The sequence below is a fragment of the Corvus cornix genome, chromosome 20 (genome assembly GCF_000738735.6).
Source record: "Corvus cornix cornix isolate S_Up_H32 chromosome 20, ASM73873v5, whole genome shotgun sequence".
NCBI lineage: Eukaryota > Metazoa > Chordata > Aves > Passeriformes > Corvidae > Corvus > Corvus cornix.
The window spans coordinates 1,919,163-1,936,212 of NC_046349.1; the positions used below are offsets into that span (position 1 = coordinate 1,919,163).

The 17,050-nt window shown below is 55.7% G+C and overlaps 1 protein-coding gene across 3 annotated transcripts in view; it reads right to left on the reverse strand.

Annotated features, from left to right (window-relative positions):
- Positions 1–17,050, reverse strand: part of RALY (RALY heterogeneous nuclear ribonucleoprotein) — a 117,618-nt gene that overhangs the window by 9,983 nt on the left and 90,585 nt on the right. For all 3 annotated transcript variants that reach the window (XM_039563430.1, XM_039563429.1, XM_039563428.1), the window contains 2 exons: positions 8,852–9,116; positions 4,288–4,360 (listed from right to left, as the gene is read on the reverse strand). In XM_039563430.1, the coding sequence (XP_039419364.1) occupies positions 4,288–4,360; positions 8,852–9,107 (329 nt within the window). In that variant the 5' untranslated portion in view covers positions 9,108–9,116. The remainder of the gene's footprint in view (positions 1–4,287; positions 4,361–8,851; positions 9,117–17,050) is intronic.

Sequence of the window (17,050 nt, forward strand, 5' to 3'; positions counted from 1 at the left end):
CCAAGCCTTTGCTCCCTGGCAGAGCTGTGGGATCACACATGGGCAGCTCCATGGACACATGGGGATGGAGAGGAGCTGCAGCCTCAGTCCCAGCACACAGCACTGCCCTGGGCAAAGCCTGGCACCTGCAAACAAGGAATGGAGCCCTGGATGGCCTGGGCACCTCCATCTCCAGCACTGCCCCTGCCCTGAGGTGTTTGGGCACCTCTGCCCTGCTCCTGGGCTTGGCTCCAGCACCAACAGGAGGAAGCTCAGCCTCCAATATCTGTAGATCCAAAGACAGAGAGGCCCAAAAGCTCATGTGAAGCCCCAAGCCTCTTCCCAGAGCAGTCAATCTGCTGGATGAAGTGGCCAATGAACCCTGGCAATGTTATGACACTTTGTTATTCCCTATTTCCATGGGGAATGTGGGAGCAAAGCTGGGCAGCCCTGGGTTTTCCTGGTGGGAATTGCTCCTGGCAGTTCTGCAGGGTATTCCCAAAGGCAGTGGGGGGTCACACCCTGCCTGGACTGCAGGGCAGGGGCCCCAGAGCATCTGTGGGTGCAAAGCCCGAGGGTGGGGGTTCTCCTGCCCTGGCCCTGAATCCTTGTGGGATTGGAGATACTTCCATCCTTTCAAAAGGAATTAGGGGCATAATTATCCCAGGGAGCTGGTCCTGACTTCCCAAAACACGAACCCCAGCCTCTGCAGTGCTGCTTTGATTCCTGACCATGGGACAGCCCTCAGGGAAGGCAGGGGGCTGGAATGAGGGGTTTGGGGCAGTCTGGGGCTGTGTGACCCTGCTGTGACACACCAGTCACTCGTGGCTTAGCAGGTGATCCCAGCGAGGCAGTGGCTGGATGGTTTTAGCAGCATCCCTGGAATCGGGCTATGAGCACAGGGCAGGTCTTCCCAGATGAATCCAGGAAAACAGCTGGTAAAAGGGAGTGCCTTTGCATGGGTGATTTATCCTGAAAATTTCACTGCATGTAGGATAAAGCATCCTGAGACTGAGGGGTTGTTTCTCAGCGACCTGGCAGGTCTGTCTTTGTGTACAGGAATAATTTTTGCCATTTTTCTATCGGCCGGTGACACTGCACCCTTTCAAAATAAGGGACAAACAGAGGCAAAGGCTGGAAAGCAGGAAGGCCTCAAGGAACACCTCCTGCTGCATTCACTGCCTTGGCTTTGTTTGCCTTTAGCAATCAAACAACATTTATACTGACTCAGGTTCAAAATGCAGCTGTTCATAACTGAAGGGGGATTGTTTGCATGTGCTGCCTCTCCATCACATTTGTGGGGCCACTTCTGAGCCTGTACCTGAACAGCAAATGTGCATTTGAGCACCTGTGCTTTAATTACTGCCTGATACTGCTAATCACGAGTGCCATGTTGAGCTCAGCTCCCACCCTGCTGCCATGGCATTACTGCAGCAGGCAAAGGAATACCTGCTGGAAAGCTGCTTGGAAAATGTGGCATTGATCAAACAGTGATCTGGCGGAGCTCTGTGAGACTCCTTCCTCCTGCAAATAGCCAAGGCAGTGGGAAATAGAGGAATGTGGGATGAAGCCCGGCATTCCCAAAGTGCTGGGGCTGCTGTAGGCTGGGACATCATTGCTCACCTCCCCCTCTGCCCCAGAGCTGCTCTCAGCCCTGTCCATGTGGATTTGGCACTGGGATGTCACTGCTCCAGCACCAGGGCCTGGGAGGGGTGTTCAGGGATGGGCTGACACCAGCTTGGGGTGTAACGGGATGGATGCCGGTGTTCACTAGCTGTGACAGTCAGTCAGCAGTGCTTTGTCCCTGTCACCATTTCAGAGACCCCTCCTGGGGCCACTGAGCTGCAGACACCAGCAGCTCTTGCTCAGGTTGTCCTCTCTGTCCTTTTGGCCATGGAGCAGCTTTAGCCCCAGCACTGCAGGGCAGGGCAGAGATTTGTCCCTCCAGAAGCCCAGAGGGGCCCTGGCAGAGCCACCTTCCCTTCCCAGCCAGCTGACAGCAAGGTGGGATTGCTGGCACCAACCTGAACATGGCCCCAAATGCCCCAGGAAATCCTGTCCTGACATTTGCTGTGCAGGAGAAAAAAAAAAGTGCTGCCAGAAGGCAGATTTGGAGAGACAGTGAGTGCCGGCCTGGGGACATGGTCACAGCACCTCATTTCCCAGCCAGCCCCACGGGCAGGATGGCCACGCTTGTGGCGGTGGCCGGGATGCCGGGCAGGAGCATCCAGGAGCCTTCCCTGTGCAAAGGGATGCTCTGGGAAGTGCCAGAGGGAGGGAGGAAGGTCCAGAGATCCAGGTGTGGAGGAGAGCAGTGAGGGCAGCGAGGCTTTGTAAGAACTGAAGGTGCCTCGTGTGGAGACACCTGAGAAAACTGACAGTGGCATGAGCCTGGGTGGAGCTGGATGGGAGGTTACATCCCCAAGGATTTCTACTGAACACCTGGACCCCCCCTCGGGCTGGTGGACAGCTAAAAATGTCACGACTGTTGCTTCCTCTGTGTTCAAAATGGAACTTCCCTTGCCTTGCCTTCCCCTCGACCCTCCCATGCAGACTTGGAGCGAGGCAAAGCAAAGCCTGGCCTTTAGAAAAATCCTCTGCTGTGTGTAACAGCACCTCTATAAATTACAGTGCTGTGATTTTTGAAGTCTAACGTTTAGAAAAATTGATGGTGGTTCGGGAAGCTGTAAGCACAGCTCGCTGCAAACCTGGATTCCCCGTTTTCCAGGAGATATCGTAAGTTCTGCCAGCCCAGATGGCAAAGTTTTAATCTGACAGCCAGTCTGGGATGAAACATTGCTGGAGCTCGGAGCAGTGCAGTTCTCTGGCCCATATTTTAGCATACCCATATTTGTGGGAGGGAGCAAACATCTCTCTCAGCAGGCTGGAAGTCTGAAACATTGGTCATTTCAGAGGAAGGGATTAGTGCTCCAGGCACGGGTGAGCAGTAAATGAAAAGCTCATTAGTGCAAGATGTATGGAAGGAGCTGGTGTGCCTTATGGCCCCGGCCCCATGTGAGCAGTCCACGTGCAGCTGAACAGCAGGAGTTGCATCATCTCTACTCCCATCTCCTTCCCCTCAAGTGCCATCCCCTGGGAATCCAGAGAGCCACGTCCTGTGAAGGGCCAAAGGGTCCCAGGATGGGAGAAATGTGCCTGAAAGCTGCACAGAGGGAGCTCAGCTGAGAGGCTCCTGGAAGGAACCCAGAGATGCCCTGTGGGTGGTGGGAGGCTGCTGGGGCTCTGGGGGGTCTGGATGTGCCAGAGCTGCACTTTCCAACCAGGATTTGCCATTCCACAGCACACTGGTGCAGGACCACACGGCTGAGTCTGAATCACAGGGTTCTCTTCACCCCTTGCACTTATTTCTTCTTTTTGTGGAAAAGTCTCCAGTTCTCCCATGATTTCCCCTTTTGCTACACCCACCTATAACCCCAATACTGATTTTAGTCTTTTCCTCCCAACCTCACACCTTCCAACTCGTGATTCAGCATGAGACTGGCATCAAAATTGTGACAATTTATAAATAAAACACATTTGGGGACCTTGTTATTTGGTTTTGGGTTCCTGAACCTGCAGGTCACTCCTGAAATACCTTTTCAACCACAAGCAAGAACTTAATGAGTTTCTCCCACATTCCCCTGACTCCAGAGTATGGGGCTTAAATGAAAATCTTCACCTCTTGTGGAAATCATGATAAATTCTCTTGAGCTAAGGGCTCACTGACATCTGTAACACACTCCATGTGCCACACACCTCTCCTGTCCCTCCTGTTCCCTTGATCCCTCATTGCTGCTCCTCAGAACAGGCTCCCTTGGGACTTCCCCCGGCCTCTTCCTTGCTTCACCTCCATTTGTCACCCCCAGGGTTTCCCACTTTCTTCCCTTCTCCTCTCCCTTTGACAGTCAGTCTTCTCTTTCCCTGAATTATCCCTGTTCCCTGTTTTTCCCCCACACCCAGCCCCTCTGTGCCCACTCCTGCTGCCTGGCTGGAGGGGGGTTCTCCTCTTGCTCCCCCTCCTCCGGTGTGGTTAAAGCACAGGGTACTGCTCACCCTTCTCCAGCCCTCTCCAGGTCCAGCACCTGCACAGGTGGGACCATGCCCAGGAAATCTCCCACACCACCATAGGCACTGGCCAACCTTGGGGCTGCCACTGCCTGAAGGGCACTGCCAAGGAAAGGAGCCCCTGGGAGAAGCTCTGGATGTGCAGTGTCCAGGCTGCTGGGGGCAGGGAGCTCAGGGCAGTGGTCAGGGGGTGCTGGAAGGCAAAAACAGCAGCCCAGACCTCACACCCAGGTGAACACCTACCTGTACAAGGCAGAGGCTGCTCTCTTCAGCCCTTTGGGTCTGTTGGGTTTGGGCTCCCCGGCCATGTTGATGTCTGCAAGGAAGGGACACGCAGCTGTGACACAGCATGTCCCTTGTCACCTTCACCTGTACCTGGGCACGGAGCTGGGGCAGATGCACACAAGCCTGCCAGAGAGAAACGAGCTCTCCCACACCCCCACCCATTCCCACCTGCTTCTGGCACATCTGGGGCCTGCTGGGGCTCCACAGGAAGGCAAATACATCGTGTTGGCAAACCTCTTCCTTTTCCTTTCCAGAGCCACTCACCATTCAGCTGGCAGTCAGCACCGTGCTCCAATCCACACACACAAACTCAGGACAGCTTTCTCAGGAGAACTTGGTGTGGCAAGGCAAAATCCAAACCTGCTGCACGCTGCTGGCTGCTGACAATCCACCCCTTGATCCTTTGGGAATAACGAGGAATGCTTGGCATGAGCCAGCCAGGCACTGCTATGGATTTGGCTGCGTTAAACTCTGCACGGGGTGCCCGTGCCTGCAGCTGCTCTTGGAGGAGCATCTTCTGCCAGGGGAGGGGAGAACAAGCTCCTCTAATCCCCTGAGGAAATTTTGCTCCTTGGCCTTGGTGCCAAATGTGCTTTTGATGTGAGAATAAAGTGACACAGCCAATTTCATGGAGCTGCCGAGAGCCCGGCAATCCAACATGGGGTGTGGAGCCAGAGCTCAGAGAGGTGAGCAACTGCTCTGTTCTGAGCCCAGGACAGAGCAAATGCCCTGCTGGCTTCTCCAATCAGCCCTAAACCCTGTTGGTTCTTCTGGTCCTGTGTATCTAAAGAGATGTCAGACCTCTGGGCATGTCAGATCTCGGGAAGACAGGATTTCCGCATGTGGACCAAGTCCACCATGAAACCAGGGCCCTCAGACACGGCAGGAATAAAGAGAAAGGAGCATTCATGTAAAAGAACCCCTCATATTTCAAAAATCAAAGTAGTGGAAGGTGAGGGAGTCAAAGACCAGCTGCTGAGTCCATGGGGTTGGCAAGAATCCTCTTCATCAGCTGGTGTGAGGCAGGTGACGTTCAGGAGCTCGGAGGAACCACATCTGTGTTTCTGGAAAAGGCTGGGTGGGTTCAGGAGACTCTTCAGCACATGTGGGTCACCTACTGAATGTCTTGGTCCTCAGGGGTCTGTGTTGACCTGCCCTGAGGGAACTGGTTCCCCCCAGAGAACCAGGGGCTGGGAGTGTCCCACCCATGGGTACATGCTGCAGCTCCATGACACCGGTGCCCCACGGGAGCATTGGGATGGACCAGAGATGTGGTGGGAGAAAAAGATCCCAGAATGGTTTGGGCTGGAAGAGATCTTCCCTGAAAGACCATCCAGTTCCACCCCTCTGCCATGGGACACCTTCCACTGTCCCAGGCTGCTCCAAGCCCCATCCAGCCTGGCCTTGGGCACTTCCAGGGTTCCAGGGGCAGCCACAGCTTCTCTGGGCACCCTGTGCCAGGGCCTCACCACCCTCACAGGGCAGAATTTCTTCAGTGATGCCTTGCTCTCTGCTACCTGCACCTTAGGGGGCATCCAACCAGCTTTTAGCACATCAGACCATTTAAAACTTCTATTTTTTTATGCTTCATGAAGGGACTTTATGGAGAAATGTGGATGGGGGGGTCCACACGCCATCAAACTAAAGAGCCTAAAAAGTGATCCAAAGGAGCACCCTGACGTAGTTATTAACCAGGAAAATCACCTTCAGGAGCACAGGAAGGCTGCAGCACTGCTGGGATGAGCTGAGCAGGAGCAGCACAGGCTGCATGTGCAGGACACAGTTCTGGAGGAGCATGGACCTGCTCCTACTGCCCAGTGCCTTGCTGGGCAATTCCTTGGGCTATCTGTCAAGAGACCTCATTCCTGCTGGAGCCGGAGCTCAGCCTCCTCCTGAGCTTGTACAACCAGCGTGGTGTTGGGGGGGCTGGGGGGGCTCAGCCATCGCACCGAGCGCTCCTCTGGAGGCACCTTCCCATCAGCGCCTTCCTTGCAGCCTCCCTCCCTCCATCCTGCCATCCCCAGCTGCAGGGGAGTGCTGAGCCTGAATGCTGAGAGGCTGCACGTGGCCGTAGGGCAGGTCCAGGGCCAGCTGCAGCCAGCGGGAACATTTCACACACGGTTGCCTTTCTGAGCCTGCAGAGCCACCAGGGCTGCTGGCACTGCAGGGGAGAGAGGGGCCCATCCTTCCCTGGTGCAGCCCAGAACACACCCCTGCCCAGCTGCAGCCCCCTGGCTGGGAACCCTTTTTGCTGTCAGGGTGCATCTCTCCAGCTGCCACGCAGTGCTCCTGCGGACTGGAGAGCACCAGGATGGGGACACCCTCCAAGGGAGAGGCACGGGAAACCCAGGAGGTGAGAAGAACAACAATTAGCTCCATCTGCTGGTCCCCACTGCTACGAAGAGCCCTGCGGAGCCCTCCCTCACTGGCACGTGCCAACAGCAGGGAATTCTTACTCTCAGCTATGGTGGTGATGGGCAGTGATCCCACAGCATTCCCTTGAGAGTGAAAAAGGACAGAGAAGAGCTCAGCATGCACATCAGCCTGGACAGATTTTTGCATCTCATTCCCATTCTGGCTCCCTCCTCTGCATCGCTGACTCCATCTGCCTACCCCAAGGCAGTACTGATCCCTCCTGCTCATATCCAGGCACCTGCTCCCTGGAAATGGAGAGGTTGTGCTGTGTCCAGTCCCCATGGCAGGGTGAGGGGACGGTGTGGATCTAGTTTCCAGTGCCTCCTGCGATGACTGGGGTGTCTGGGAGTGTCTGCAGAAGGCACTCCAGAGGTTGCCAGGACCTGCAGGGACAGTCCCTTCAGCAGGGTGTCTGCTGTGTCCCCTGGCGGTCCCAGCCTGTCCTCCCTCTCCACATTCTTACCTGGCCATCCCTCCTCTTTTCAGAGAAAAACTTTCCACCTTGATTGTCTAACCACAGATCTTCTCTGCTGGTTCTCCTGCAAGGGGAGCATCCCAGTGCTCACACCTGCCAGCAACAGCAAAGGGAAGCCTGATGAGCTCTCCTGTGCTCAGACTGGCCCATGAAGGGTGGGAAGATGAAAGGCAGCTGAGTTTGCACCTCGTCCAGGACATGGACAGGACACCCAGCTATCACACAGCCCTTTCGCCTCCTTTTGGAATTCCAGCCCTTTGAGACCAGCAGAGATGAGAGGTTTCAGAGGTTTTCTGACAGAAGGTTTTTCTCATGGCAAACCTTTCATGTCTCTCATCAGCTAAGTGAGCAAGTGCTCCATGTCCCTTGGCCACGTCTCCTGTATCTGTCTGGAGCATCACAAGGAACTCCTGGGTTCCCCAAGGCCCTCTCCATCCTATCTCAGACTGCACATGTGGGCAACATCTGGGCTGGAAGTATTCCTGGCACACTGAGCTCTGCCAGGTCTGCAGCTCCGCTCTCTGGAGCACAAGAGAAGTGAGCAGAAGTTTCTGGTATCCAGATAAACCTCAGAGGAAGCAGCACAGCCTCAGCACAACTTCTTACCTTGGACTGCTGTGCCAGCAGCAGGGTGGGAATGGGCTGCAAATTGCTTTCCTGGGTGCCCACTGCCTGCAGCAGGCTTGGAAATCACCATTTTTCATTAAAAATCCTGTCCCCAGTTCCAATTCTCAGCTTGGAGCTGGTGACAAGGACATCTCACAATATGACTCCTCAGAACAATCTGCAAAGCAAGGGTGCAGCTGGGGGGGATTTGCTTGTTAGTTCTCATCCCACAGCAGTGCAGACGTGGGGGGGGGAGTTCTCTCATTTCACATCTGCTCGCTGAAGTCAGGCTGAGCTGGTCTGGATATCAGCTCTCCTGACAGGCTGAGGGTAAGGCCTGTCCTGGAAGGGAATCACTGAATCACAGCATGGTTTGGGTTGGAAGGGACCTTAAAGATCATCTTGTTCCATCCCCTGCCATGGGCAGGGACACCTTCCCAGGCTGCTCCAAGCCCTGTCCAGCCCGGCCTTGGACACTTCCAGGGATGGGGCAGCCCCAGCTTCTCTGGCGCCCTGTGCCAGGGCCTGCCCACCCTCACAGGGAACAATTCCTTCCCAATATCCCACCTAACCCTGCCCTCTGGCAAGGGGAAGCCCTTCCCCATTGTCCTATCCATGTCTTTAACACCAGGCAATGTCTTTTCCCCACCCTTGTTCTTCCCCAGCAGTTCAAGGACGAGGCCATGGGATGATCCAGAATCGTGGTTTTGCCGTTTGGCTTCTACAATCACAGCCCACAGCTGAGGTTTTGGGCCACGATGTCACACAGGCCTTTGATCCCATCCCACACGGGAGCTGGGAGCCTTCAGCTCCTGCCTGGGGGTGCTGTTGGAATGCTGCTCTCCAGCTCCGTGCCCCGCCACGCCTCCTGCTCATCCTGCCTCATCACTCGGTCCTCACCGGCTCCTCTCTGAGCCGCTCTGCGCACCCAACATCCCGGTTGGACCGGGCACTGGCCATCCCTTCCCCATCCCCTACGGAACAGCCGAGCCAGCCCGCCCCGGACACCCCGGCGAGGGGACTCACCCAGGGTCTGGCCGGCCAGCATGCGGCCGTTCTCGCCCAGCACGGCGGCGCGCGCGTGCCGCTCGTTGGAGTACTGGACGAAGGCGTAGCCCTTGTGCACGGAGCAGCCGACCACGCGGCCGTACTTGGAGAAGATGGTCTCCACATCCGACTTCTTCACCACCGCCGTGTTGAGGTTGCCGATGAACACCCGCGAGTTGATGGACTTGGGGTCATTCTTGTTCGTGATGTTGCTCGTCTGCACCTTCAAGGACATCTTGGATGCCTGCAAGGACAGGTGGGGAGTCAGGAAGGTGTGCAAGGGAATTCCCAGATAAAGGGAGGGATGGGGAACAAATCTCGCAGCAGAGGGAGCAGCTCCTCAATTTCAACTGGTCACAGTGGGGCAGAACCCACCTCCAGGAGCCCCTGGGTGTTGGGAGACCCCTGGAACAGTCAATCCTAAATTCTTGCTGGCAAATAATTGATCAGGCTGACGCCCAGTCAGTTCTGTGCAGGATCAGGAGTTGGAACTTCAATGATGTTTGTGGGTCCCTTCCATCTCAGGGTATTCTGTGATTCTACAGTTGCACGTAGGGGAGAAACCAAGATTTAAATCAATTTCACATCTAAGTTTTATAAGGTTTAATGCTGTCATACCAAAGCTTTTACCTCTCTCTGCTGAATCACAACTCAAAGAACTGCTCTTTTTGAAGCAGTCTGCATCCAGCACCTTGGTTGATGCCCACTTTTCCAGGCTTTTCCCTGCCAGCACCTCCCAGCTCAGCACAGCCCTCACCGCGCTCAGGGATGGCTGTATCCCTGTGGGGCCACACTTGCACCTGGAAGGGTACTTGGGATTTCTGGATATAAATGATGTAAGCAGTGATCAGCCCGTGTGCTCCTGATGGCACCTGCACTGCCCTGCCTGCACGCCGGGCTTTGGGCTGGATTTTGTGCAACCAGGAGGTGTCACTGTTAGCTTGGAAATCACCATCAGCTGCATCAGCTGGAAGCCACTCCAAGCCCCTTCCAGCAGCTGCAAGGCAGGATCTGCCAAGCTTCATGCCCCGGGTAGCTTGTGGGGACAGCTTTGCCCTCTGAGGACAAGGGACAGGGCTGGAAGTTGTGTGAAATCCGAGGCAGTGTAAGCTGGCTGCTCAAACTCCAGCAAAACCCAGAGCTGTCCAGAGAGATCAGCTTGATTTGCAGCTCCCAGACCCCAAGGGATGCTTTGGGGTCACCGCTGTGCTGCACACACACGGTGTGGGATTTACCCGGCAGCTGAGCAAGGTGTTTTGTGATGCACATGGAGGTGCTGCTCTTCCCCAGCCCCTTCCAGCAGCACCCACAGCTGCTCCCACTCCCAAGGGCAACTCCACCAGTGCATCCACAACTCCTGGAGGTCCCCGAGCTTGCCACAGGGGTTGTACTGCTACCACAGGGCCTGGTGTCCCCTGCCTGGTGGTCCCCAGCATCTGCCCTGGCACTGGGCAGAGCTGGACCCTGCCTGGCTTTGGGGTTTTGGCTCTCTGGGCTCAGAGCCCAAGTCTGAGCAGCCTGGTCCAAGGTGGGGACAGTGGCAGGTGCAGCTCCTGTGGACCCTGTCCCCCTGGTCCCCAAGTCCTGGCAGGCTCTGCTTGCCCCCAGCCCAGCTTGCCCGAGGCACTGGCAGGGCAGTGTGGGATGCTCCAGCTCTGCTGAGCCCTAAAGCACAGAGTTTCCTTTCCTACACTCCTGCCGTGGCAGGCAGAGCCTGGCAAAAAGCCACAGTATTTTGGGGTCACATCCAAGACTTTCCAAAGCCCCAGTCCTGCTTCTTCCTTGCGATCTCCTGCACAGAGATTCTCCACAGGACACGAAATCTCTGGTTGCTTCTCTCTTTGTTAAGGGGGAGAAGAACATCACCACACCCACCTCACCCTTTGCCAGGGGAGCCCCGTTTCGGCTCCTCAGGGGGTGGATGTTTTCCCTTCTGAGCTCCCAGTCCCTTGGGATCTGCTCCTGCCACAGTCCCACTCTGCCCGAGGGTGCCCACACAGACAAGCATCGCTGTGTCAGGGCTCACCATCACTGCTCCAAATCCCAGGATCTGAAATTTCAGTCCAGGACAGGGACATGGGAGGACACTCCCCCATCCCCACAGGCAGAGGGTGTTTTCAGCCTAACCCAGGAGCCATAGGATGCTGGAACAATCCCTCAGCAGTGGGCTCTGTGCCAGGGGCACTCCTTCACCTTTCCAGCTGGGAGCACAAGGAGCTGGACACTCCATCCCTTGCACCATTTAAAGCCAGACCACACAGAGCACTGGAGACACCTGGCAAGTCTGAGCCTCTCTGTGAGGATGTGACTCCACAATAAATCTCCTCTGGCTCCAGCCCCTGCGACTCCATTAACCTGCCACTGAGGCTGGAAATAATTTTCCTGCTAAATCCAATAATAATGAAAAAAAAGTTACACTTTGTCTGAGTCTGGCTCGTTGTATTTTCCCCTTCACGCTTATGGATTAAAAGAGCCAGAGACTTTTGTGCTATTACTTTAAAACCAATTCCTGGCAGGCAGTTTTCCTAAAAACACTGGGAAGAATAGCCAAAGGAGAGGACTTTCAAAGGAATCTAAGTGAATTCAATTCTCAACCTTTGGCAAGTGCTGCTCCAACTTCCACCCCTATATCAACCCTTGTTTAATGCTCTCTGTGTGAATTTAGTTTTGCAGTGCCACCTGGAAGAGGTTCCCAAAGGAAACTGCCCCTTTCCTGCTGCAGATGGGGAGAAATGGAGGCTTTTCCCAGCTCTTTGGTCACTCTGGGTACCCAGCTTAAGCCTCAAGGACTCATGTCACAGAAATCCTGAATACCTGCACCACAACCAGCTGGAGGCTGCTCCAGGGTGGCCAGTTCCCAGGGAATCTGCATCCTGATCGTGCTGGGAGGGGCTGAGGCTGTGCAGGACCCTCAGAGAGCGTGCACACAGGTGGGGTGTCTGCAGCCAGGGGTCCCTGGGTGGCCTTGCTACCCCGAGGACACATCAGACCTGCTGTGAACCCATGGTCCTCCTTTCCCTGCGGATTCAGCAATGCCACACCAGTGACTCCAGCACGTGGCTTTACACCTGGTGAGCCCTGGAGTTTCCAGCTCCTGAAGCCCATTTTGTCTTGTTTCAGAGCCAACCTGCCCTGGCACCTCTTTCCCCCACCCCAGGCCATGCCACGGGGACATCCGTGGTCCCTCTAAGCTGCTTCCCCTCTACAGGATGCACTTCCACTTTTCCATCCTCATCTGCTGGAGTCTGTGCAAGTCTCCAACACATTTTGTACCCACCCATGGCCTTCCTTTCCCCCAGCCTCCAGAGAAATTTCCCTGGTCCCTGGGCAGAGCCTGAGCCCTTCTCCCATCCTTGGAGCCCACCATGCAACTTGCACTGCCCTGGGAGCCGCCCATCCAGGCTTGTGTCCCACCTGGATGCCAGGATGCTGCAGGAGACCATGTCCAAAGCCTTCCTGCAGTGAGGGCACACACCACCCATGTCACTTTGGCACAGTAAACAAGTGGCTCGGTCAAATCTGGCTGCAGCATTGTCAGGTCTGGCCCTGCTGCAGGCACTGCTGAGGAATGTTCTCTTCCTCAAAATCAGACACAGCACTCATATCAAATTCACCCCTGGCTCTCCTTTCACAGCCCAACACTGAAGAGCTTCACTGCTGCTACCCCCCAGTCCCAAACCAGGGAAAGCCCAAAGCCTTCCCAAGGACTGATCACCCCAGCCAGGTATTATTGACAAGAGCCTGAAGCTCTGCCCAGCTGTTTGCAGCTGCAAACCCCAACTACATCAGGGGCTGAGCTCCTCAAGCCTGTGTAGGAGGGACGTGGGTTAAGCTGCCTCTGTGCCTGGGCTGGAACAGGCTGGCTGGACGGTTCAGGTGGGATGTGGGATGGGGGGGGCTATGAAACTGTGTTTTCCCCCAAATTTCATGGGCTCTCAGCAGGTGCCACACGAGCCAGCTCTGGACCCTTCCCCATGTGGGTTTGCTATAAAGAAAAAGAGACCTGGATGAAGCTGAGGTGCGGGCAGGAAGGCCCCAGGGGGATCTTCAGCTGGAGAATGGAATCTTCTAAGGCATCTCCCCAGATGAAGATTTTGGCTGCCGTGGAGTTGGGGGGGGGTTGGGCCTCTCCCAGGTCCCTGCTGCCCATCCCCAGCTCGCACCCTCCTTGTCTGGCTCCCATGACCTTCCCCATGCTCCCTGCAGCTGGACCAGCACGTGCTGTGCTTGTTCCCTGTGCTGTGTCCTCTCCTGCCCACCTGCATCCCAACAATCCCATAAAGCTGGATGTGGGATGAGCAACTTCCACCCCGCATTGCAGGGACCAGTGATGGAGTGGGGAGCTCAGCATCCCCATGCCTCAGCATGGCCTTTCCCTTGGAATTCCCAGTGGCTCCAGGGCCAGCTCAGGACACGGCAGCTCTGTGCAGGGGATGTGCCTGGGCTGATGGGAGATGGGACAGGGCCAAGCCAAGGTCAGGAGAGGTGACAGCGACACCGCAGGGCAGGGCTTGGGAGGGAGCCACGGGACCCCGGCGTCGCTGCAGATGGGAGCTCTCCAGGGCCATCTGCCCACGCTCTGCTGGCCCTGCCCGGGCAGGCAGCAGGGATTTGGCAGCAGGGAGAAGGGAAGGCCAAGGCTGGGGAATGCTCTGACAGTTTGGGCCCCACCGCTGGTGTCTCACAGCCCGCTGGGCACTGCGTGTTCCAGCACCCTGTGCTCTGCTGCTCCCACCCATGAGCCAGGCGTTCCCTGGAGAAATCAGCCTCCCTGTTCCACTCATTTGGGATTTCTTCTTAAACACAGCAGTCACCTGGCATCATTTACTGGCCTCCTTAGAGTAACAGCTGGAAAAGGACATTTGAACCATGGCTGTTAATGTTTCATCCTCCCCCTCCCTGCACTCCAGCAGGGCACTCTGCGCCATGTCCAGGTGAAATCCAGCAGAGCTGGAAATCAGCTCGGGAACAGCCCAGCTCCACAACTGGGGAGCAGAGTGGCCTCTCCAGCCACTTGGATACACCATGGAGAATCCAGCAGGGCTGGGTCAGAGCAGAGCAGCTTGGTGATGTGTCTGGTCAGAAACACCCACACAGCACACACACATGTTCCTGCTTTCAGACAGAGATTCCAACAACCATCGGCAGCATTTCCACAGCTCTGATTTCACTGTTCAGCCCCTAGCCTGCAACTGCCACAAGATGGGCTGGAGTTGGAAAAGAGAAAAGACAGAAGGCAGCAAGGAATAATACTTGGACATGAATAAATGAACGTGTGAAGAAGTTCTTCACCTCCAGGACACCAGAGAACATCAAGGACAGAGTATTAGGATTATCCCTGTTTTCTGCAAGGGAAACTGAGGCCCAGACAGGAGAGGTGTGGGGTGAAGGGGTGTGTGCCCCCAGCCTCAGCAAAGCCTCCAGAGACATTACAGTGGCACTCCCAGCTCCAAATGCCCCCAAAGACACAAGGAGACTTAAGGATGAGGTTGCCAGGAGTAAGAATTCTCCTTCCATCCCTCCTTCCTTCTACCCTTCCTAGAATCACAGAATGATCTGAGGTGGAAGGGGCCTTAAAGCCCATCCCATCCCATCCCATCCCATCCCATCCCATCCCATCCCATCCCATCCCCACCCCTGACACAGGCAGGGACACCTTCCACTGTCCCAGGCTGCTCCAAGCCCTGTCCAACCTGGCCTTGGACACTGCCAGGGATCCAGGGGCAGCCACAGCTCTGGGCACCCTGTGCCAGGGCCTCCCCACCCTCCCAGGGAACAATTTCTTCCTAACATCCAACCTACACCTACTCCCTTTCCCTTTTCCTTGGTTCCTTCCTTCCCTCCCTCCTGCCCGTGCCATCCCCCTCTGCACAGGGAGAGCCCCTGTGAGTCCTCAGGGGACAGCAGTGAAGCCACACCACGGTGCCCCAGGAGCACATCCATCTGCACCCAGGCTGGGCTCTCAGAACCCTCAGACCATCATCCCTGCACCCTGACCCTTCACACACCCCTGCAGCCTGGGATTTACCCAGGATTCTCCAAAGGTTCAGCCCTCTGGGCACAAGGGCACCTTGTGTGCCACTGCTGGGTGAGAAGAAAATACAACAAGGATTTGCACCCCAGAGAGTCAGGGACCCCCTGTGCCAGTTCTAAGAGGTGCTGAGGACCACTCCAAGGTCCCAGCGAGCACCCACACCCCAGGACAGGCTGTGCCCACCTGCACACACCCCTGTTCCATGCTGGGAGGGGGATGGATGCCAACAAACTCCTCTCCCTGCCTCTGCTGCTCCTCTCTTCCTGTGACAGCACACCTGGCACCAATGTCACACACTGTCCCTGCTGCTGCCAGCATTGCAGGAATCCCTTAAAAATACCTCTATTCCACCCAGAAACAGCCCAAGGCTGGCACTGGTGTGCTGATAAGCTGTCCCCTCGCTGCTCTCAGTGCCTTGTTTGCCAGAGTAGCTGGTTAATTGAGAGCCAGGTGGCTGCAAACCCCAGGGGCCCCGTGTGAATGACGAACTGTCACGGGAGGAGAAGGGAAAGCAAAGCCTCGGCACCCCCGTGTCCTGCAGGAGCTCTTTGTGGCAGCAGCAGCCAGGCTGTTCTCCCCCTCTCATCACATCTGCTCACAGGAGGGGAGATGTGCTTTTATATCCTGCCCACTTCCCCTTCCAGTAACACCAGCAACACGTTTTTCCAGTTTGGAGGTTTGACGAATGCAGACATCCCGCAGGGACCTCCAGCACGCAGCAGAGGGACAAACTTGGTCCCTGCCAGGTTTGGGGCAGATTTGGCATTTGGGGTATTGGAAAAAGCACCAGCAACCTGTCTTGCCAGCACAGATGGATGCTCCAGCCTGTGGAGCTCCAGTGCGACTGGGGTGCACCTTGTTTCAGGTCCTTTTAACCATCTCAGGTACTCCAGCACAGGGCACACCCCAATCCTGACCTCACTGCGTTTTGGAGGTTGCCCTCGCTGCTTTCATCCCAAATCTTTCCCGAACATCTTTCTTGCCACTTGCAAGGGAGCAGCACAGAAAACTTCTGGAATTTGATGGCGACAAAACTCTAAGTAGGGTTGTTGTGACAGGACACAGGGGAATGGTTTTAAACTGAAAGAGGGTCAGTCTATATTGGATATCAGTAAGAAATTCTCCCCTGTAAGGGTGGGGAGGCCCTGGCACAGGGTGCCCAGAGAAGCTGTGGCTGCCCCTGGATCCCTGGAAGTGTCCAAGGCCAGCTTGCACAGGGCTTGGAGCAGGCTGGGATGGTGGGAGGTGTCCCTGCCCATGGCAGGGGGTGGGATGGGATGAGCTTTAAGGTCCCTTCCCACCCAAACCATTCTGTGTTTCTATGAATTTAAAGACTTAATCAGAAGCATTACACTGGAAGACAAAAATCCACCAAGGGAGTGATTTGCACTTTCTTGCAAGTGGCCAGAAAGATGATTTTTAGGGAAGGCCTGGGCAGTTAACATTCCCTAGCACAAACTGGCAGGTCTGTCCCACAGGGAAGATCTCACTTCGGGCAGCCATCAAGCTTCTCCTTGGCTCTGAAGGGTTTAGGAGAATCACAGGATCACAGAATGGCTGGGTTGGAGGGGACCTTAAAAATCATCCTGTTCCGCCCCCTGCCATGGGCAGGGACACCTTCCACTGTCCCAGGCTGCTCCAAGCCCTGTCCAGCCTGGCCTTGGGCACTGCCAGGGATCCAGGGGCAGCCACAGCTTCTCTGGGCAACCTGCTCCTGTTTGGTTTTTCTTTCCCTTTAAGCTGAAAAAAGGAAGTTTTGAAGAGAAACACAGCCAGCTGTGAGACAGGGGATTGCCCTGCTCAGCTCCATTGGCAACACAGAGCTGCACAAGCCCTGGGAAGCACGGTCCCTGCCACCTCCAGTGCCAATCATTCCTCCCTGGAGAGCCCTGAGTAATTTCCTAGTGAGTCCCCAAACATGAGAGCCAAGCTCGGAAGCATTGGTTTAATAACCAACACAAACCCTGCAATCTTTTCAATAACTCCTGAGTCCCCAGCAAGTCCTGCACAGAAACCTGGAGGGCTCAGCCCTCCTCGGAGAGAGCAGGAAGATCCTGCTCGCTGCTGTGTGCTCCAATAAACAGAATAAACTGGCAGGAAACCAGTGCTTGGGTTTTCTGGGGAAAACAGCTTCAATCTTCCCA